The 23898-nt window shown below is 41.6% G+C and overlaps 1 protein-coding gene across 2 annotated transcripts; it reads right to left on the bottom strand.

The window, feature by feature from the left end:
• Window positions 1–175: 175 nt before the first annotated feature.
• On the bottom strand, window positions 176–23897 carry mocs1 (molybdenum cofactor synthesis 1). Of its 2 annotated transcripts, none has more exons than XM_034222459.1 (11): window positions 23626–23897; window positions 22426–22534; window positions 19094–19261; window positions 17705–17869; window positions 14888–14949; window positions 7734–7845; window positions 6412–6524; window positions 5806–5916; window positions 5495–5615; window positions 3189–3236; window positions 176–2959 (listed from the first exon to the last, which is right to left on the bottom strand). In XM_034222459.1, exons 1-11 carry the CDS (start codon window positions 23881–23883, stop codon window positions 1965–1967), a joined length of 2262 nt encoding a protein of 753 aa, XP_034078350.1. In that variant the 5' UTR covers window positions 23884–23897; the 3' UTR covers window positions 176–1964. The 2 variants fall into 2 exon arrangements, with proteins under 2 accessions (XP_034078350.1, XP_034078351.1); XM_034222460.1 differs by having other exon boundaries at window positions 2676–2959; window positions 3174–3236.
• Window position 23898: the final 1 nt, after the last annotated feature.

Raw genomic sequence — 23898 nt, 5'->3', positions numbered from 1 at the left:
CATTGTACCTTTTAAATTATATATTTTTCAGAACTTTTAAAGACCAAATGTTCACCGCTTGAACGATATAAAAGGTTGATTTATTGATAATAAAAGTAATTCTTACTTGCAAACTGATGTATTCTTTTCCACGTGAAAAACCCTCTGGAAATGGATCACAAATGCTTTCAACATAAGTTCTTAAATCTTTATTAATAATAGTGATGCAGTCGTTATAAGAATAATTATGATAAACATTAAAGTGTACATTTCCTCTGAATGATGTGTTGTAGTTCCTCACTGTCACCACTGAGGGGCAGTGACTCACTACATTACATTTAGCTGAATAAAGATTCAAACTCCGACCAACAAGGAAAGTGCAGATATATTCACTTCAAGCAAGCCATATCATTGTAAGTGCTGGTGACTAAGTTACACAGCAAGTTATCTTTTTGCTGCTGATCATTCAGCCTGTACTGTATGATGCAACGTGCAGCTGAACGTTTATGTTTTGCAGTTCCTTTTTTATAAAAGTAAATGAAATGAATGAAATCTACTCAGAAAATAATTCAAAATCTCTTTTGTACACTGAAGTTGTATGTGACATTGGAGGCGCCCATATATTAACATCGTAATGTAATCAATAGTATGTGTCTGATTGTAATACCGTAGTAACTGTTGACTTAATCAAATGCAATTTTTGAACTGAAATTTGAAAATACATTTTTGACCTGAAAAAAATTGTTTAAAAGATAAACCCCTTTTTTCAATTTTCTTTAATTAAACCACAATGGACATAGCAGGAAAAAGATTAAAGAATACTTTAATTTCTCTAAGGAAAATAAATGTGTCCCAAGCATCTCACAGCTTGCTTTCACTTATGGAAATAAAAAGCAGTGCAATGAAGTGAGCTGAAAGCAGAGCGAATAATACAATCAACTATTTGCCATCATACAAAAGCTATAACCTGTATAACTTGGGTCGACTAGTGATGATCATACTAACATTAGAACTGACAACATGAATATGAAACATAATACATAAAGGCTGCATCTGTTGTTGTGCAGGACTGCAGGCAGTTGAATTACACATTTTGTGCTACCATCAAATCAACAAACATAATCAATGAGTTTCTTTCGAGGGTAAATATAACACAACACAATCATGTAGTATAATGAATGTAATAGACTCAGGGGTGCTCAATACGTCGATCGCAAGGCATTGGGGAAAAAAAGAAAGAAAAAAAAAACATTTCTTTTTTTTTATTTTAAGTTAGCCTATCATCCATCCTTACTATGGCATTTGCCACTTGATTGACGTACAGGTAAGCCAGTCTGAGTTGTATTGTGCCATACGGGTTCATGCAGTTATGAGGGGGCCTCACCTCCTCATCTGAAGCGCAAATGCGGCACACTATTATACGCTTATGCGGCGCAATTAGTGTAAGCGCGCCAGTTTATCCGCCGTTTTAGTCCACTAGCAATGAAAGCAACCCCCGGACCCGCACCCAGGCTTCCCTCTTTTTTTAAATCACTCAAGTTTATGTAGTTAAATAAAAGAGGAATACATTCAAAATGTGAATACAATAGGGTCGCCCTCAGTTTGTTCCAACAGGGAGGCCTGTGAATCTTGAGTGCCCTCTAGTGACCAACTGTTTTAAGCTCTTCACTTGCACCTGGTTGAATGTCTAACAGGAAATAAATATTAACACTTATAATAATAATTAAGACCTTCTAGTTTAAATTAAACATATACTGTTTAGATACCATGATTCATAATGTATGGGATTAGTGAGAGATCAAGTCATTTAATCTTGGTACAATGTTAGTGGAGATGAAAATCAAGCTAACTACTGGTAGAATGTGTGTAGAACTTCATGTGATTAGAGCATATCTTTTTTAATTATTACGATGGCATACATTTCATTTTTGTAGAAAAATATTACAACGCCAGTGAAGATTGATGCAGTCAGTGGAGGGACTAAGTCAGGGATGACGATGAAAGTCCCTCTTCCCTCCTGTCTTGCTGACCAGTTTCACATCAGTGATGATGATGTCATGGCTCACTGCCTTGCACATGTCATAGATGGTCAGCGCAGCAACGGAAACGGCTGTCAGGGCCTCCATCTCCACTCCGGTCTTGCCCGTAGTGCGACACGTTGCTGTGATGACCGCTGCATTCTGCTGCTCGTCCAGGTCGAAGGTGACAGAGGCGTGGTCTAAGGGGAGGGGGTGGCAGAGCGGGATGAGGGCTGAGGTGTGCTTGGAAGCCATGATGCCAGACAGCTGCGCCACAGCCAAGGCGTCACCCTTAGCCAGCTGGTTATCCCGAAGCAGCCGGAAAGCAGTGGGGCCCAGGATGACGGTGGCGCGGGCTGTGGCTGTTCGACGTGTGGGAACTTTCCCCCCAACATCCACCATGTTGGCTCGGCCCTGTGTGTCTGTATGCGTTAGCTGGGCTTCATCCAGCTCAGTGTTATAGACATTTATGCCCGACTGTGTCTGATCACTCACAGATTGTCTGAGTTTGACACTGGGGTCTTTGCTAGAGCATTGATTGTGGCAAAGTCTTACATTGTGTTGTTTAAGATTAATTTTGGCATTCATGAGTAATGTGCAACAAGTGGGTGTTCCTGGGGGCCTGAGTAAGTGGCTCTTCAAAGCATTGTGACCACTGGCTTGTGCGTACCTGAGACAGCCTTCATTAATGTAACTCCTGACATTTGTGCGTGTATTTGTGTTGATATGCGACGTAACACCGGTACCCCCACTCGTTAAGGTTCTAAGGCAGCAAAGATGGGCTGCCTGTGTTGAAGCAGTGCAGTCTGGAAGGCAAAAAAAAACCTCTCTATTCAGGACTCTCCTGTGAGGAGCCGCTGTTGGAGAGAGGAATGTGTCGTTTGTATAATGGGAAACTATGGGGGAAGATGTCGTTTTGTCTTGAGACTTTGGCAGAGACAAATGCCTTTCAGATGTAGTGTCTGTTGGAAAAAGAGGATGTTAGTCAAGGAGACAGAGTCACCAAACACAACAAACATTCACAGTTCAGATAAAAGTGTTCTTTTGTTATAAATTCAAATGTAAATGTTGAAATCTGTATGATATGCAGGACAGCTATAGTGGTGTAACCCATTAGTATATTAAAATCACAAATAAGTCACGACTAAGCAGAGTGTCTCAGAGATTGGTACGTACAGCCATGTCACCCACCAATGAGGATCATAGGCCTGTTCTTCATCTGGGAAATATTGTACATGCCTGAGGAGACAAACAGGAAGAGATAAAAATTCAAGTAGAACAAATGATCCTTGATATTATGAGATTAAAGAGTGCCGCAGGGGTGACTCATTTGGACATTTCCTTTGCGTTGTTTCCCTTCAGTTACTAAATCAGCCTGCTATCACCTAAAGAATATATCTAGGATTAAAAGACTAATGTCACAGCAGGATTTGGAAAAACTTGTCCATGCTTTTATCTTCAGTAGACTGGACAACTGCAATGGTGTCTTCACAGGTCTCACTAAAAAATCTATTAGAAAGCTGCAGCTGATTCAGAACGCTGCTGCTTGAGTCCTCACTAACACTAAGAAAGTGGATCACATCACTCCTGTTCTGAAGTCTTTACACTGGCTTCCTGTGTGTCAAAGAATAGATTTCAAAAATACTGCTGCTGGTTTATAAAGCACTGAATGGTTTAGGCCCAAAATACATTTCTGACCTCCTGCTAAATTATGAACCATCCAGATCTCTCAGGTCTTCAGGGACTGGTCAGCTTTCTGTCCCCAGAGTCAGAACTAAACATGGTAAAGCAGCGTTCAGTTATTATGCTCCAAATATCTGGAATAAACTCCCAGAAACCTGCAGGTCCGCTGCAACTCTGACTACTTTTAAATCCAGACTGAACACTTTTATTTTTGTCGCTGCTTTTAATTGAACTATTCATATCTTAGACTGCACTGTAACTTTTATCCATGTATTTTTTCTTTTAATGTTTCTTTTATTATCTTTTCTTTTTAATGACTGATTTTAAATGCCATTTTCTTAATGTCTTTCATTTTTTGTAAAGCACTTTGAATTGCCTTGTGTTGAAAGGTGCTATATAAATAAACTTGCCTTGCCTTCACAAAAGGCCATTATGATTTTTGGGTGATTGAGAAAAAACGCTCTACATGCTTTGTTCAGCAAAAATAATCTTCACAAATGACCTTCCTCTGAAGCTCAAAGCAATTAACAGAAGTCAAAAGCTAACGTTAGGCTACAGAGAAATGTCACCAGATCTAAGCTACATGAGGAATAGTGTTTAGTAGGGATGCTCCGATCGGCAATTTTGGGGCCGGAATCAGTATCGGCCGATACCGATCGCCGATCCGTTCGAGTGGGCGGGGCCTATGGGGATCTTCCATTTAAAGTGATGTTTAAAACTCAGTTAATGGGGCTCATTCATTGGCGCTTCCACAAACAACAACCAACATAATTATTACATTCAAATGAAGTGCATTATTCAAGTTTACATTAACTTTGGATAATAACATGGGAGAAATTAGTAGAAGCGCTCTCTTTTCCTCTCTCTCCTGTCAGTATCTCATGCAGCTCACTGATCCAGTAATGAGTGACCCGACAGTGAAGAATAAATATATTTATAACTAGTTTAGCTTGTTCCAGAGGTAGATAAAATAGCTAAGTGTGTTAGGTCTAACTCTTAGTGTGTGTTTCGCTCCGCTCACCGGTCCGTCACAGCGGGTGGAGCTGCAGGATTTCTGCTTCACACTCGTTGCATAACGCTATTATATTGTAATTTTTGGACACCTTAAAATACTGCCAGACCGGTGAAGCCATTTTGGCGAGCTTGTTTTGCCGTGCACAGAGAAAAGTGTCATGTATTTTACGTCATGTGATCGGCTCTCCTGATCGGCCTTTATAGAGAGCACCGATCGATCGGCAGAGAGGGAATATCGGCCGATAACGATCATGTTTAGCATGATGACGGTTAGCCACTTGTTAGCATTTGCTTGTTTGTTTTATTCGATGGACAATCTGCACTAATGTACATTCTCAAAATATTGAAGTGACTGTTATTTTGTATATATTGATTGTTGTGTTTTTATTTAGGTCTTAATATGTGCACATGTAAAAATGCGTCTTTGACTGTGTATATACATACATACATATTCGCACAAATATTTGTATTTTCATATTCTATATACATTTGTTTTTATCTTCGGGATTGTGAGAAACAGTATTTCGATCTCTCTGTCTGTACACACAAACTGGAAGATTGACAATAAAGTTGACTTTGACTTGACTTGAACATTTGGGGTAAAAGTGTGGTATTTACTGAGCGAATAAGTAAACGTGAACATCTCTCAAACCTTTATAAACCACAGACCTTATTTCAGGCTAACCAAAAACCCATTGACTTTGAGACGAGTGAACCGAAAGTGCAAAAATGCTTTTTAGGGGTTTACACTCCACAGTGATGCGTTTACTATAAATGAACTCAAACGAACACAAGTCTACCTGCATGTTGTTTCTTCTTCCTGCCAACAGCAGCTCCAACGATTTGCAGTAGCTCTTCTTCCGATACTCCGGAGCGCAGCACATCTCTCAGAGACACCTCAGTGTTCCCAAACAAACACACCTGAGAGGAGAAAGGTAAGAAGGAGTGAAGCGAAGACATTTCAAATAGAATCAATAAAGGTTCCAAAGAAACGATGGGATCATTAACAATATGTAAATGTGTAGGTTTACCAATACAAATACTGCATTACAAAATATTAATACTAAATCAGACCACATTAATACTTCTAGAAGCCCAACTGTAGCTTTACCTTCAGGTTGCCGTCTGCAGTGATACGTAAGCGGTTGCAGGAGCCGCAGAAATGGTCAGACATGGAGGTGATGAAGCCCACCTGCCCTTTGAAGCCTGGGACCTTAAATGTCTGTAACAAGACATAAATAAGGGTCAAACAATTATCCTAGAAAAAGAATAATGTGGCGCATTTAATAACAAAATGATTGATTTGGCAAATTGCTTTGATAAGATGTGTCAGAAGATATTGATTTTCTCTTGTATTTCAGTTTTTCATTGGCCAACTTATTATAAACTAATGACTCCAGCAACACAGATGTGTGCTGAAAGATTAGAGTTAAACTAACATTCAAGTCATTTAGAACGATTCAAAGTGCCAGAAGTAAGAACAATGTCCACAGTCAATAACCTCAACAGGATTGAATGGTAATAGCATCATTGCTTTTTATGGATACTCACTAATTGATCAACACATTATATTTCATTAAGCTGACGTGTTTATCCAAAGAGTTTAATAATAAGTGGAAGCAACCATTAGGACACAAACAGCAAGAAAGTACATTAGCTTTTAATAAGCCATAACATTTATACTTGAGAAATATTAAGTGCAGTTTGAGGTATTGACCTTGGCTGTTTCTGTGTGTCCGGTTTCAAGCCTTTCCAGGTTGGGCCACTGCTGCCTGATGTGGTCCAGCATCTCCTGGTAACTCACCATCTTCTTAAAGTTCCACTTGTTTCCTGCAGACAGGAGAGAAGCAAGTCATGTAGATTGTAGCACAAGCTACAGCACAATTCAGCTCCTAGGCAATATAACCAGGGGTGCACATAACTGGTACGCAGGTACGCATGTGCGGCAACAATCTGAAATGCATACCGTCACTTGTGTCACAAAGCGCATTTGCGTACCGACGTACTTGTGAAGCTTTTCCAGAAGGCGGTTAGATCACCGGACGACAGAGTCGGTCTCCGTGTGCACAGACAAGGCTGCTGTTAACGTCGGTCTGTACAACGGAATTGTGCCAAAACTATGCCAACCGGCTGCGGAGGGAGACTCCTCCCCTTCACTGGAGAACTGCGCTAAAACAGCTGATCACAGCGTTCACGCTCTGTGGTCACAAATTACTCCACTAGCCCCCCCCGTTGACGTTGGCGATACAGAGGGCTTCATCAAATAACTTTGAGTGGAGCCAGAAGTTGGAGTACCAAACACTGACTCCAGGTACTCATCTGAGTACCTCACTGAGAAAGTTATGTGCACCCCTGAATATATCAACCTATGTGTGTGTAGTAGTACATCAGTTTCTGCAAGTTGAACTGAAGAGACATGTTAACAATGGGTGGTTGATTTAGTATCTGCTGATTTACAGACGAAGTTGTAGTACCACCTTTTGGCCCAAGCCCTGAGGAAGTGTGCAGGACGTTGAAACAAATGACCGCTGTCTGTAAATCAGCAGATCATTTTTTTAAACAAAATGTATTACCCACTACGAACACATGTGTTGCCCTTATTTCTTCAATAGGGTGTACAAGTGGTAAAGTGTGCTAAAAGCTGAATGCAGAGTTCTTTTACCTCTTCATTCATCTGAAAACCCAACCGTGCACGCTCTATGGGCCCGGATACGGGTACTTTTGCTCTCGAGGGGCAGGCCAATTTGGCTTAATGTGCAATTGAGCAACCTTCATAGGAATGAGCGAGGTCCCCCCTCCAACGTTGTTCTCTTTATACATCCATGGTTTGGCTGCTATTTCCTGGGGTCTTGGGCTGCACTTGTTTTTTATCTTTGTTTATTGGCAGTTTTCAAACCAGCTTGAAAGGTGCATACTGCCACCTACTGTATCTGTGCTCAGATCATACATCCCAACTTTGAATGTCTAAACTATGACTGTAATATGACTCTTCAGTTTTCAGACCTGCGTAACAAGACATTGTGGGAAGGGAGCACTCACCATCGAAGGGCATGTATTCAATGAAGCGCACATCCAAAGGCTTCTTCTCTGTCAGCGCCACAAAATCTAGCAGCTCATCCTCGTTGAGGCCTCGCATCACCACACAGTTAACCTGCAGGGGGCATTTGTTTATTAGTTTGTTTCTCTTTCTTCCAGTCACAGTGCAGTAGGGAACTATGGTAGGTAGCATTAGACACAGACAGCAAATCAGGGAGCAGCTCAATGACTTTCTAACCTTTGAGGGCAAGTGTTAGGATATGGAGGAAATATTATATTCAGCATTGACCCGAAGACACATTTTGAGTTGTATACACTGTTGGAAAGAGGAGATTCCTAGCTTTCTAATGATATCAGGATTGTTTTTGTACTCCAAATATTAAGCAAAATATGTCACATTATATAATGACTGTTACCGAGTCATCATTTTGAGAAAAAGGCCTTCAAAGTTTCCTCTTCTCTGGAAACCATCGATCTGATTGATTATTAGCGGAGCAAAGGATCAAAATACTACGGAGGGAAGATATTTTCGTTTGGATTACTGGTCTGGGGGAAGCTCGCGAGTGTGTGTGTGTGTGTGTGTGTGTGTATGTATACGTGTGTGTTTTTGTATTTTTGCGTGTGTGTGTGGTGTTTGTTTCCCGGGGAAAACACCCGTGAGAAACACCGGCTGTTGTTATGCCTGCTGTGACGTCAAGTTACTCCGTTCTCCGCTTGTAATTATGCCGTTACAAGCTTCAAAGTGTATTTATCATCTGAATTTGCCGAAACAAGTTTAATATTCTAAAAGCCAAGACTTTGTTTATTTGAAATCAGATGAAAACAAACTGTAACGGACCCTGCCGTGTTATCTATGATTACTATACGCCTTACATTCACAATTTCAGCCGGAGGGAGGGGAAGCAGCGCTGCGGAACAGCAGAGCTTGAGTGAGAGCTGTCATCTTCCCTTTACAAGCTTCAAACATGTATTTATCGAGTTATTTTGGAAATAAAAGTTTCATATTCTGAAAGCCAACACTTTGTTTATTTAAAATCAAACAAAACACCCAAACCCCGAAAAACCATTTGTTTACACAAATCCACGTTTATTTTTTAAATGAGCCGTTGCGACTTCCGACTGATTTCGATAGAGCGGGTCACATATTGTTACGACACTGTGCTGCCACAGCACTTTGGCATTAAGAGTTAGTGAGAGGAAACATAGTTGAAGCATTCAAAAAAGTTATCAGATTATTAAGAGACAACAAGAGGTCCAAATACAACATGGTAAATGTATCACTGAAAATAGTTCCTGATCATATTTATGAGTATCGAACCATATTATTTCCAAAACGTATGATTCAGTAACCATACATTTGTTTCCTGTAAATATTGTTCATTTTAAATGACACAAATAATGTAATTAAAATCACACGTAAAAAAGATGCAAGAAATAGGAAGATTAAAACATACAAATATTTTCTCAAACAGAGACATGAAAAGAAGGATTTAAAATGTTAAGGAAATATAAAAAATGTTACTATATTAGACATTAATTTGTTTGTGTAAACATTTTTGTAAAAAAAGTCACAATGTAGAACAAAAACACAGCAAATCAAACATAAACAAGATTTTTGAAGACATTACATTACATTGCATTTAGCTGACGCTTTTATCCAAAGCGACTTACAATAAGTACATTCGACCAGGAAGACACAACCTTGAAGAAAACAGAATCATATAAGTACATCAGGTTTCATAGAGCCAAACATTTCAAGTGCTACTCAACTGGCTTTAGGTAAGCCAGTCCTTTATTAGTATAAAAAAGTGATTCGTTAATAGTTCTAACGCTCGAAGTGGAGTCGAAAGAGATGAGTTTTCAGTTTGCGCCGGAAGATGTGCAAGCTATCTGCCGTCCTGATGTCAATGGGGAGCTCATTCCACCATCTTGGAGCCAGGACAGCAAACCCACGTGTTTTCGCCGATGGGAACTTGGGTCCCCCTCGCAGCGAGGGCGCAACGAGTCGTTTGGCTGATGCAGAGCGTAGTGCACGCGCTGGGGTGTACGGTTTAACCATGTCCTGGATGTAGGAAGGGCCAGATCCATTCGCAGCATGGTAAGCAAGTACCAGTGTCTTGAAGTGGATTCTAGCAGTTACCGGAAGCCAGTGAAGGGAGCGGAGGAGCGGAGTGGTGTGGGAGAATTTAGGAAGGTTGAAGACCAGACGAGCCGCTGCATTCTGGATGAGCTGCAGAGGTCGGATGGCACATGCAGGTAGACCAGCCAGGAGGGAGTTGCAGTAGTCTAGGCGTGAGATGACGAGAGCCTGGACCAGAACCTGAGTCGCTTTCTGAGTCAGCTGGGGACGTATCTTCCTGATGTTGTAAAGCGTGTATCTGCAGCAACGGGTTGTAGCAGCGATGTTTGCAGTGAAGGACAGGTTGTTATCTAGGGTCACACCCAGATTCCTTGCAGTCTGAGTCGGGGAAACAACTGAGGTGCCGATGTTGATTGTTAGGTCAAGAGTGGGACAATCTTTTCCCGGGAGGAAGAGCAGCTCAGTCTTGTCAAGGTTGAGCTTGAGGTGGTGAGCAGACATCCACTGAGAGATGTCAGCTAGACAAGCAGAGATGCGTGCAACGACCTGGGTCTCTGAGCGGGGAAAGGACAGAATTAATTGGGTGTCATCAGCGTAGCAGTGGTAAGAAAAACCATGCGGGCTAATGACTGATCCGAGCGAGTTTGTGTACAGGGAGAAGAGGAGGGGACCAAGAACAGAGCCCTGAGGGACCCCCGTAGTTAATTTACAAGGGTCGGACTCAGACCTTCTCCAAGTCACCCTGTAGGTACGGTCTTTCAGGTATGAGGTGAGGAGGGAAAGTGCAGAGCCTGAAACTCCAAGTTTTTGGAGAGTGCGAAGGAGGATCTGATGATTCACCGTGTCGAATGCAGCAGACAGGTCCAACAGGATGATGACAGAGGAGAGGGATGCAGTTTTGGCAGTGTGCAGTTCCTCCGTGACAGCAATGAGAGCAGTTTCTGTGGAGTGACCTGCCTTGAAACCAGACTGGTGCGGATCCAGAAGGTTGTTCTGATTGAGATAACAGGAGAGTTGTTTAAAGACAGCGCGTTCAAGTGATTTAGACAGGAACGGGAGGAGAGAGACAGGCCTGTAGGTTATAACATCAGATGGGTTGAGAGTGGGTTTCTTTAGGAGAGGGTTTACTCTTGCCTCCTTGAGACTGTTTGGAAAGTGACCAGAAGTTAGAGAAGTGTTGATGAAATGGGTGAGAAACGGTAGAATATCAGGAGCGATAGTCTGAAGGAGGTTTGAAGGGATAGGGTCCAGAGGACAGGTGGTAGGGCGGGCAGAGGTAATGAGGGTAAGAACCTCACTTGGAGAGAGAGGGGAAAAGGAGGTAAGTGTGTTGGTGGAAGGAGGGTCTGGTGACCCAGCGGTGAGTAAAGGTGAGTCAGAAAAAGAAGAGCGAATATCATCAACCTTTTTTTCAAAGTGGGTAACAAAGTCGCTTGACAGAAGTGAGGAGGGGGGAGGAGCTTTTGGAGGGTCCAAGAGGGTGGAGAAGATGGAAAATAGTTTTTTAGGATTGGAATAGGAAGATTGGATCTTCTTATTTGAAAGAAAGTGCTTTTTGCCTGAGAGATCGAAGCAGAGAAAGAGGAGAGGAGAGCTTGATAGGTTAGGAGGTCGTCACGGTGTTTGGATTTCCACCATTTCCGCTCTGCTGCCCTAAGGACGGTTCTATTAGCACGCAGTGCATAATTTAGCCAGGGAGCAGGAGGGGACTGACGAGCCTGCCGAGATGTGAGAGGACAGAGCGAGTCCAGAGTGGATGAGAGAGTAGAGAGGAGAGTTTCTGCAGCAGAGTTTGGAGGCAGGAGTTGGAACGAATCAGAGGAAGGGAGGGCTGAGAGCACCGACGAGGCAAAGGTAGAGGGGGAGAGGGAGCGAAGGTTACGGCGGACAAGTGCAGGATGGGAAGAGATTAGTTTGTTATGTTTGGAAAGGGATAGAGAGAATGAAATGAAGAAGTGATCGGATATGTGGAGCGGGTTTACAGAGAGGTTAGAAGTAGCGCAGTTCCTTGAGAATATGAGATCAAGGACATTGCCAGCTTTATGAGTCGGTGGGGACGGAGACAGTGAGAAAGCAAAGGCAGTTAACAGAGATGTTAGTTCGTCTATCTTCCCCGTCTGGAGGTTGAAGTCTCCGAGAAGTACAGCGCAGGGCTCGACATTAAGGACTGCCCGATGGCCCGGGGCCATCTAGTATTTAGCTCGGGCAATGAAGCCTCACCTGCTGGTTGCCCGATCGGGCAATCTATTGTGCCAGTATCATGCAGCTTGCGGATCCAGTAATGAGTGACCCGACAGTAAAACTAAACATATCTATAACTAGTTTAGGTAGTTTGAGAGGTAATTAAAATAGCTACGTGTGATATTCTAACCTGAAGTGTGTGTTTTGTCCGCTCACCGCTGCATGTGATCATGCAGAGCTGCGTGTCCACTCGTCAGCCTGCTCAGCTGATCTCTCTCTCCCGTCAGATTAGACTTCACTCGCGTTTATGTCCATATCGATCAGATTCAGCTAGTTCTAGCTAATGATATGACTACCTGTTTATTAAAAGACACCTACACAATAAGTGTCGCTATGCAACTGGGTGAGGCCACAAAGTATAGCGCAGCATTATGTATTTGTTTACATGCCCACCGGAACCCCGAGGCATTACCAACAGATCAACGCACAATCAACCCACACAGGACATCTCTTTCTCCACATTACGTGTTAGACATTAGAATTGACTATTCTCGTCTGTCACATACTCTTTTGTCTGTCACATAAGTTGCGCAACTGAAGCGGTATTGCGCTAAAGGGAAATTATTTTGACCGGACATTTAGATTTGCCGGCTAATGGGAACTATGACGTCGCCATTTTGTGTGCTTCGCGGATGCGCTCGGCTCCTCTGGACTGCTGCTCGGGTCTGCTCGGTCAGCTTCCGGATGAGGAGGCATTCGTTCGACCAACTTACAGTAGATAACATTACAAACATTTTTAACAGGGGCCATACTAGTGTAAATAATGTTTGTTTTGGCATTAATAACTGAATGTAATGTTTTCTACTTTTTTACATCTGAGAAGGCATTTGCCTTCATCAGATGGAAAGTGTCTTGACCAACAACTTAAGTGTTTCTTATAGCTATGCAGGGCATGCAAGCGAGCAAACACAAACAAGAACAAACAAGTGAAATGAAGAATAAAATTGAAATTGTACAATACAATATTGTGGTGGTTCATCTTATAATTCAGTCTAGAGAATGCACCAGACAGCATCTAAGACCTGCAAAAATCTAAATTTTCTAGGGGGACGGAGGCCCCCCAAACCCTTCGTGCCATTTCGTCCGCGCGCATTTTTCAGGGCAATCTCTATTGGGCTCAGGGCCATCTGTAAATTAGCTTAGATGGCCCATAGGGCCATCTCCCAAAATCCTTAATGTCATGCACTGACAGCGGGAGGGCCAGTTTCAGGGATGAGTGAGAGGAGATTATCTAATTCCTCCAAGAAGTCCCCCAAGGCGCCTGGTGGACGGTAGAGAACAACAATGGTTAACTGAATAGGATGGGTTACTGTGACGGCATGGAATTCAAAGGTGGAAGGAGTGAAGTTAGGTAGCTTGAAGAGGGAAAAGCTCCATTTGGGAGAGAGCAGGAGACCAGTGCCACCTCCTCTGCCAGTGGGTCTGGGTGTATGGGAGAAGGAATATGCAGTGGAGAGAGCTGCTGGGGTGGATGTGTTGGATGGAGTAATCCAGGTCTCAGTGAGAGCAAGGAAATCCAGAGACTGCAGGGAGGCGTAGCCAGAGATGAAGTCAGCCTTAGGAACAGCTGACTGGCAATTCCACAGGCCACCAGAAACTAGATGTTGGATATCAGTGGAGCACGTGGGATAGACGAGAGCAGGCCGGTTATATCGATTAGGAGATACACGGGGCCAGTGATAATTGCGAGAAGACACATGAACAGGAATGGAGAAAATACACATGATTATAGCATGAGGGGCTAGAAAACTAAAGAAAAGAGAAATAAGAAACCAGCTCAATCAGAGTAGGATTTGCCTCCTCTTTGCCTCCCTCGTGACTCCCGCAGGACTCCAATGTCTTTGTCAGTCTTACTCCCGCAGGACTCCAATGTCTTTGTCAGTCTTCGGCTGTCTGACGCTGAAGCTGACGCTCCAGGAAAGAGCTACCCAAAATGGACGCCTGATTGCTCAGTTCTCACAGCTGTAGGGCCACGGCCCTCTAATTAGTTAACTATCTACAGCTGATGGGCGACAATAGACTGGCCCTGCCTATATTAATGCAGGCTTGAGTGCTGAGAACTGTAAAGCAGGTTTCGCCTGAGCAGATCTGAGATTTAAAATCTCTCAAACGCGATATAGCCGTTTAAGCTACAATAACAATTTATACAGAGTCGAATAAATGAAACAGAGAAGTCTAATTAAACAAGAATATAACTTACAGTGGTTGCTGCGTCAATAGGTAATGTCGTCACCGGGTCCAGATGCACACTGAGTTCATCAGATTTTAAATGCGGTATTTAAATGCTTTTTAAGGTAAAACATGACTGAGTCACGCGGTTGTACTTCACGCTATCAATAGACTGGCCCTGCCTATATTAATGCAGGCTTGAGTGCTGAGACCTGTAAAGCAGGTTTCGCCTGAGCAGATCTGAGATTTAAAATCTCTCAAACGCGATTTAGCCGTTTAAGCTACAATAACAATTTATACAGAGTCGAATAAATGAAACAGAGAAGTCTAATTAAACAAGAATATAACTTACAGTGGTTGCTGCGTCAATAGGTAATGTCGTCACCGGGTCCAGATGCACACTGAGTTCATCAGATTTGAAATGCGGTATTTAAATGCTTTTTAAGGTAAAAAATGACTGAGTCACGCGGTTGTACTTCACGCTATCAATAGACTGGCCCTGCCTATATTAATGCAGGCTTGAGTGCTGAGACCTGTAAAGCAGGTTTCGCCTGAGCAGATCTGAGATTTAAAAATAAGACATAAAAATAATGATTTAACAAATAAAATTAAGCAAAAATATTCATTTGTTCCCAGGTAAAACATTTTAAAAAGATGAACAAAATACCTTGACAGGGTTGTAGCCCATTTCGATGGCCTTATCAATGCCCTCCATGACCTTGTGGAACCCTTGAGGAAAAACATGGATAAAAATTGAGGATGAGTGTTTAAACGTCATTCAATTATGAATCATTATATGAACACATTCGTTTTACTGTGATATCTTGAATGTTGTGCTACGAGGCAAAGACGGAGTATGATTGAGGGACATTTTAAATACAAATGTATAGAGCCATACTACAAGCACATACACTTCAAATGGATTCATGTTCTCCAAATGTGGGCTACTTCCGCTTGGCAGAGCTTTACAACATACTTCAGCGTTAACTGTTTGCTTCCTTTTCTAAGCTGTCTGAATCCATGATTGGCCAAAAAACACTGATATGTAAAATCTACATGTATTCCCAGAGGCAGTCAGAGCTTTTTTTTGGCAAAAGTCACACATAATTTTACATCTGCACAAACCATGGCAGTGTCACGCTGGCTGGTAACTCCCTCTGTAAATACCACATGTGTGCTTACGGTTAGGAGACCAGGTTTATTTCAGGATTTACAATCCGCAAAACATGTCACCAACAAATGTATCAGGTGTAGTAGAAGAACAAACACTTTAATGTGCCACATATTTCCTTATATCCTAGAGATAAGAGCCTCATACGTTGTCAACAGCGTTCATACACTTTTTCACCAATGATTTTCCATGACTTCTCAATGACCTTTACCTAATTTTCAATGACCAAAAAAAAATGACCACTGAAAAATGGTTTATTTGAACATGGAACAGGAAAATAAGGTCTGCATATGAAACATGTTGTGCCTATCTAAAACAAATCAAATAGTAGGCTTACTAGCTTCTACACGCTGAAGCAACTGTAGTCAGGGAAGCAAAGTCATCAGGTATGAAAAAGGTGACAAGGATCCGAGCCCCCCGACCCCACGGAATATCGGCTTTAAAATGAGGAATAACAGGATTTTAGCAGTCAGAACAACTAAAGCAGCAGGTAATAATAACAGAAACGTTAAAGAGTCACATCTAATAGAAATATATAAAAGCATTTATTTTAATTATGTAGCAGTCAGTTTATAATTTTGGCAGCACTGTTGAGCATTTTGAAAATGTATTTTCATGCCTCTGTGCAAGGCTTAGTCTTTCTATCTTTATAGCCACTGGTGTAAAGTAACTAAGTTCATAAACTCAACAAGTACTATACGTGGGTACAATTTTGAGATACTTGTACTTTATTTAAGTATTTCAATGTTTTGCTACTTTGTACTTCTACTCCTCTACAATTCAGAGGTAAAATGTGTACTTTTCCTCCACTACATGTATTTAATACCTTTAGTTACTTTACAGATGTGGATGAATAATGTGAAATATAATCAAGTGTTAAATCAGACTTTAGTTCCACCTGGAGTAAATCCACAAGCTACCCTGCAGTACACAAAGTCCTTCAGACTAGCTGCACCTTTACCAGCTTTGAGAACACTTTAATGATCAATCATTACAAAACATATCATATATATATATATTATTCTGAAATGGACCAATCTGCACAATGACTACTTTTACTGTCGCTACTTTCACTATATTTTGATGATAAAACTTTTCTACTTTTACTTGAGGAACATTTTGAATGCAGGACTTTTACTGTGATAGAGTATTCCTCTGGTACTTTTACTCAAGTACAATATCTGGCTAAAGCTAACGTTAGCAGATAGTGACAATGTATGCTAGCTAGCTAGCTCAAAGATTCCTTAAATGATATTGCGACAGAAAAACTTTTCAGTTCACATCACGCTCTGCCGCTCTGCACTGAACACCTGAACGGCCCGTTCTAACAGCTGTTCACCAGCGGCTCAGTCTGTGCCACAGTGACTCCGCACAGTTAACGAACGCACCGTAGATAATGTAGCTGACCCTCATCCCGGAGCAGCAGAGTTCAGCCGACAGGCAGGAAGACTTTGCGCTTCATATATTAAAAAATAACACCATGCGCGTCATGATGGCACATAACAGCTCGCGACCGCAGATTATTTCGGCAATTAGATAAAATGTAAATGATATTTGACGCAACTTTAGTTACATTTCCATGACTTTTCCAAAACTTTGGGAAAAATATTGTTTTCCATAACTTTTCCAGGGCCTGGAATTTGCATTTTGAATTTCCATGACTTTTCCAGGTTTTCAATGACCGTACGAACCCTGTGTCAAGGAAACTGAGGACCAAACAACACAAGTCTCTTGGAGTATAACGGTAATTCTACATTGAGACATGATTCAGGCAAAGAAAAAATACAACTTAACTGAAGCCACTAAGGCATACTTGAAGGGGCCCTATTATGCTTTTTGGGTTTTTATTTTCCTGTAGAGTTTCTCTTCCACACAATCCCCCCTGCCTGACACACACTTCGTAGTCTACTGATGTAACATAGTGAAAACACTACTTAACAAACGCACTTCTATTGGCTACCACTCCAACACATTGTATGTGATATGCTTAGGGGACATCTCTAAGCGGTTGACAAATCACCATAGAACCGCCCAGCCAACCAATCAGAGCAGACTGGGCTCTGGTTTCAGACAGAGGGTGAAAAGAGGCAGTATGAGAACCTTTTTGAACCTTAAAGCATGGAGACATGTCACAATAGAGGCACAAACTACAAATATGAACCTGAATATAAGCATAATAGGGCCTCTTTAAGTACAGTATCAAACACTTAATGTAATTTAAAGATTACTTTGAAGCAGGGCATCAAAAACGGTTTTCTAGCTCCTATTACAGTTTCAAATCGTTTAAGCTTACACTCAAACACATTTCTGTACCTTTCCGCCTGACAATGAACTCAAATTTGGCCGGGACCAGTGTATCCAGGCTGATGTTGATCAGGTCAAGACCGGTATCCTTCAGCTTAGGCAGAAGCCTGGCCAGGTTCATGCCGTTGGTTGTGACTGCAATGGTTTTCAGGCCCTCCAACTTCCTCAGTTCAGCTGTAGAGGGAGAGACACATGAGCACAAGGAAAAGGAAAAACGGAGAGTGAGATACAGAGAGAAAAACTGTTGTGCTATATAATCACACAAAGTCATATTCACGTATAAATGACTCCTTTTGATTGAAGAGTAATAACAGTTATATGAATGGTTTACAAAATGCAATCAGAGCAGACTAGGCTCTGGTTTCAGACAGAGGGTGAAAAGAGGTGCTCCAGCACAGGCAGTATGAGAAAAATGAAGACCTTTTTGAACATTAAAGCATGTAAACATGTCACAGTAGAGGCTGAAAATATAATTATGAATCTGAAAATGAGCACAATAGGGACCCTTTAAGTCTTACCTAGACATTTTTGTGATGTGGTGCTACTTTATTAAGTAAATCACTAGTTGTAATCAACCTGTACTCACAGAGTACTTTAGACACAAGCTTGGAAATGGGCAACCCAATTTGGGGAATGTAGTCATATTAGTGTCATTGCATAAAATGGGTTGATGTCCTCTACGTCAAAGAGAGAATGATTGAATGTACATTGAGTTTTCTGCTTTTTTGCACAGTACCTCATGATCAATATGCAAGAAAGCTTTTATTAACAAAACCTTAACATTTCACTTGTTATGTCATGATTACGGCTGGACATTAAAAATGACTGTCATGGTCCAGTCCTAGCCTGCATTAAAAAAACTACACTATTCATCTTCAAAGAATACAGTGAGGCCATGTAAGGTCATAGTGGAGGCTTGTCACATGACAGAGATAATTGATGATCTTTATTGGGCATGAGGAAGCCTTAGGTCTCCTTTCTACATAGTCATTGCCCATTGGTCACAACACATGTTTTGTTCACGAATGTCATGCTTTAATGTTGCGCACACAAGCGCAATTGTCAGGAACTGATCGCCTTAATTACAATGGTTAATATTAAAATGAGGCTGTAAAATGATGATGTCCTTAGACTAAGCACATAGCCGTGCTGTGACAAATCATTTTCCTCACCACAAGTATGACTTGACCTTAAGGCATGCATGGAAAACCCACTACTGCTCCTCTCCTTGTGTCACTTAGACTATTGTCTCATCTCATCATACTGTCGTGTTCTTTATGTGCATCTCTGGCCTGTACCAAATACAATAAAATAATAATAATAATTGATATGTCCTGGTTTAATGCACCCTTCCATGAGATGAAATAACAAGACTCTTTCAACTCAATTTCTCCGTACCGATGATATCCAGGATATCAGGTCTGATGAGGGGCTCTCCTCCAGTGAGGCGGATTTTCTCCACCCCCTCCTGGACGAAGAGGCGAGCCAGGGTCAGAATCTCCGAGGTGGACAGCAGCTGGCCGCGTGGTGTAAGCTTCACCCCCTCCTCCGGCATGCAGTACTGACCTGAAGATAGAGAGTAGGTGAAATGGTACAAAATTACGTAATTCGCCACTCAATATATGCTTTTATCCTGAATACTTACTGGTTTACATATCGTCTGGTAGACACGTAAAGTCAAGGAGAAAGTGCACCAAAGGTGGATCCATAACAATATACTAGAGACTTAACCAGTTAAGTGTCCTTGTAAAAAAACTCTTGGCTGGTTAGAATCTTTTCTTGTAGCTTACATTTATTTCAGAAGAATGCTTTCACTACTCAAATCAATAAACTTTTGATAAATGTTTACATTACATTTCATTCAGCAGACCCTTTTAACCCCAAAAAACGTACAATAAGTGCAAAAACTTTGAAGATACAAAAAAAAAGCGCCTGACATCGCTTTCAATAGCTAGATCTGATCGATATGGACATAAACGCGAGTAAAGCCTAATCTGACGGGAGAGAGAGATCAGCTGCTGCTGACGAGTCGACACGCAGCTCTGCATAATCACATGCAGCGGTGAGCGGACAAAACACACACTTCAGGTTAGAATATCACACGTAGCTATTTTAATTACCTCTCAAACTACCTAAACTAGTTATAGATATGTTTAGTTTTACTGTCGGGTCACTCATTACTGGATCAGCGAGCTGCATGATACTGACGGGCTGTCAGGAGAGAGGGCTCCGTGTATTATTCCCGTGTTATTGTAAGTTACTGTACACTTTTGAATAATGTAGTTAATCTACTATAATTAGTTTGTTTAATATCGAATCATATCAATTTGTTTTAAAGCTCAATAAATAACAAAGAAGACCTTTGACCGGCACTTTTCAAATGTTGTCCGGAAGATTTCAACTTTAACGGACATGTTGACCGGCAAAAACAAATTCTAACGGAAACTTTGGGCACAACAACTATGAAAAGTTTCCATGAATGCTGTAAGTAGTAGCTTAGCTTAGTTGTTGTCCAGTTGCCATGATAAAGCTGCTTTATCCGCAGTTTCAACAGTAACGTTACACATGATAAATACGTGCACGCGCGCACCGAATATTCGCTGCTGATTACTACCACCTTAATCTTCCTAAACTAAACCTCTCAAAGTACAGAAGTGAGCATTTTCTTCTTTTTCTGCTATTATTATGCAAAGGGAATTTCAATTCAAAAAGGACAATTAATATCCTGTTGTTTTAATCCTCTTTCCAGATCATTTTTATTACACTTTTACCCAGCAGTAGGAGCTGTGATGTAGTTAGTGGTTAAAGTGGTTTCTTGAAGTAGCGGGATAAACAGCATCCGGGAAAAACTAAAAGAACATAAGGCAGTGACATTGCCACTGTATGTACTAGGGCCGATTTTTTTGGCACCAGATCTGGGGGGCGCTGCGCTGGTAGCTCTGGGAGGGGAAAAACATGTTTGACCGTTGGCATTCATCCAAATGTTTGGCCTTGATGTAACAACATTCATAATTAAGTAAATGTAACACCCTTTTCACCCCAGTTACACTTTTCATTTGCCCTGTACGATGGGCGCTGTAAGTGATGAAAGTGGGGGATGTTGGCTTATCAGGCGCCCGCAGCTCACAGCCAAAGTGCGAGCGAGAGAGCGAGCGAGGGAGAGAGAGAGAGGGCGCACCGGTACCGGCGCTGTTGTTATTAGAATCTGGTGCTAGCTGCGCTAACAGATATAAGAAGTAGATGTTTCTACAACCAGGGTGGAGGAGAGCTCTCCTGTCAGACTGACGGCCCGTCCACACTACAGCGTCGACAGCTTCAATCTGCCCATTCACTTTGAATGGGGTGACGTCACGTTGCCTCGCTTTTTCGCCGAACTGAATTGTGGGTAGCATAGCGGTCCGTCTCCGCCGGAGACGCCGGAGTAGCCAGCGCCAGCCAATCAAATCCCGTTTCGGAAAATCTGACAGCTCAAGCCGTAGCCAATCAAACCGCGTCTAAGCTGGGAGAGATATCCCGCCGTTCATTTCTATATTTCAAAAAAAGATGGAGGAGAAACTAATTATCGCCGTAGCAAATCACCCGGTTTTGTATGACCAGACCCTCTTCACCTACCGGGATACAAACCGGAGGAACCATGGAGGTGGCAGAGACAGTGGGTGAAACTGGTAGGTTTTCGCCTGTTTGGGGAGTTTATATATATATTGCTCCCATAAAATCCCTGGGGTTTTTTGCTTTGTATGTCGGGGGCGGGAGATTCATGTGATTGGTTGTTGGTCGTGTTGCTTGAATAACATCCCCAAGCTTCAGACACGCCCAGCTCCAAGCTTTTTTTGAAGCTGTAGTGTGGACGCTCCGTGAGAGGCTCAGTGAGGTAAAGGACTCTGAGTGTTTAGATAGTTAATTTTAGTCTAAGTTATCTCAGTGGGTCTCAAACAAATATGTGTTTACAGATGTAAACGCATATTTTCAAGGCACTCACTCCTTTATAATTATTAGGATAAATAAAAACAGGTTTGAAATCATTCCAATGTATAATATAGGACAGTAAACCAAAAATATCGTTTAAAGTTGGAGAGATACAAAAATATGCATAAATAAATGTTAACTGGTAAAATAAGATATACATGAGCAACAAAAATAAAATAAGTTACATTTATTTGTTATTGGCTATGGTAGGTTATTGGGTATGTTCACATACTTATTTGATTATTAAAATGTAAACCAATCTTTTTCATATGGGTGTTTTAGAGTTGTACTCCCTAGATCAGGTCTCTAGTAATTGTGTGCTCAAAGTGCATCAGATTGAAGCATTTTACTTTAAAATGGGCATACCCCCGGACCCCCCTAGAGAATGTGACGTCCGCCCCCAATTAAAACATGTTCATAAAATACTGAATACATTTGAAGCCATTTTGACCTATATTACCTATGTCAATAAGTTTCAGTTTTTGTAGTGTATTTGTCTTTTGTAGTGATTTTTCATTTATTCTTTACATATAAAATCTCGCCTTGGGCAGCAAATTGGCTAGAACCGGCCCTGTTACTAGGCCTCAAGAGCCTTTCTTGTGCTGGCAGACACATAGAAACAAATTGGCGGGGCGCACTAAAAAATTCCACGCGCTCCGCGCTCACACTATGCTGGACCCACGTGCCTTAGCACCACTGCTATGACTCCATCCTAGGGGAAACACAGTAAGGACATCTTTTAATCACAATGAGACTCTACTCACAACGCAGGTTGCATTTCTCAGTCAGGGAGATGCGCAGGTAGTTGTGCCTCCTGCCAAAGTTGTCAGTCAGGAACGCCGAAAAGGGTAGTATGCTGTCGTCACTTAGACTCTGATGGGGATAAAGGAAAAACACGACAATGGTACTGTGAAGTGAAACTGTTATAAAGAAAAAGAAGGTAATAGCATTGGGATGTCTTTTTGTTTAGCAAACCTACATCTACGGGACTTCTTCTGTTTACACACATTTATTTTTGTCATACTTCACATCTTGTAGAGGAACAAATCACACAAAAATTGGCTTTGAGTTGCCCCTACCCAAAGTAGAAAAAAGCATGACTATGTTTTTTCATAGGTCTTGTGGATGGTTGTACAAAAATATTTTACTGCAAAATGATTTTATTTTTGATGTTTGGATCCTACCAAACATCAGGGGTCCGCCTTATCGCCATCTCTGGATATAATGATCAGAATGTCACCAAAATGTGACCAGATGATAGAGACGGCTCCTTAGTTCCTCTACTGGTCTTGATGAACAATATTTGGTCTCTAAGTCTAAGGTTGAATCAGTGGCCATAAACCAGAAAAAAGTCATAACCCCAGGAGCATATTATTGGGGAAATGCAAGAATATCCTGAAGCTTTAAAAAACATGTTAGTCACCCTGACGTTGTAGCTAGCTCCTGACCTTTGACTGTCAGCAGTGGTCCACTGTTATGCAAGAAGTGATCAGAAAAAGAGGAAGCAAACACATTGGCAGCATATTAAGAAAACACATTTAAGTTAATCACATGATAGCCAGATAGGCTACTGAATATGCATGCACCCAAAAGTATCCTGAAGCTTATAGTTTAAATCCTTAAATCATTCACCCTGTTATTGATAGTACAGTCAAATAAAATAGCTTAACAATTAACTTCATGAAGAAATATGCAGTTTTTTCTAAATTAAGTGGTGTCATAATGCTTTTGGCTGGGACACAACTCATTTTACAACACTTGGGTAGGTATTAACTTGCTGGTTTAACATTTAGTTCTTATACGAGTTAGGCAGTTTAACCTTAAAGGGCCCCTAACTGGACTTTGGCTCTGGCTACATTACAAACTGACACCCGACATGCTATTACTCATAACTAACATAAGCTGATAACTAAGACAGTCACTCTAAAAAGACCGAGTTTAAGTCATACACAGTATTAGGTTACCTGTTTTGTCCGGGCTTTCACAGAAGAAGCAAAGTTGGCAGCAGATGAAGTCGAGTCTCCAAGTTCAAGAGCGTTTTCCTTGTGCGTAGCACCGGAATACAGTCGCTGAGTGTTCCCATTTACACACTGGACAAAGAGTTTTCTGAAATGTTTTGAACTCCTCTGTCTGTCAAACAAGCGGCAGCACATGCTAGCATGAGCAGTCATAGCTCTGAGGTTGTTTTCGGCACTCTGAGCTCCTCTGCTGCAGTAAAACATGTCAGTCGACCTGAA

Source organism: Gymnodraco acuticeps, unplaced genomic scaffold, assembly GCF_902827175.1.
Source record: "Gymnodraco acuticeps unplaced genomic scaffold, fGymAcu1.1, whole genome shotgun sequence".
Taxonomy (NCBI): domain Eukaryota; kingdom Metazoa; phylum Chordata; class Actinopteri; order Perciformes; family Bathydraconidae; genus Gymnodraco; species Gymnodraco acuticeps.
Note: the sequence above shows the minus strand (reverse complement) of the source record. Positions and strands in the feature narration are given on the sequence as shown.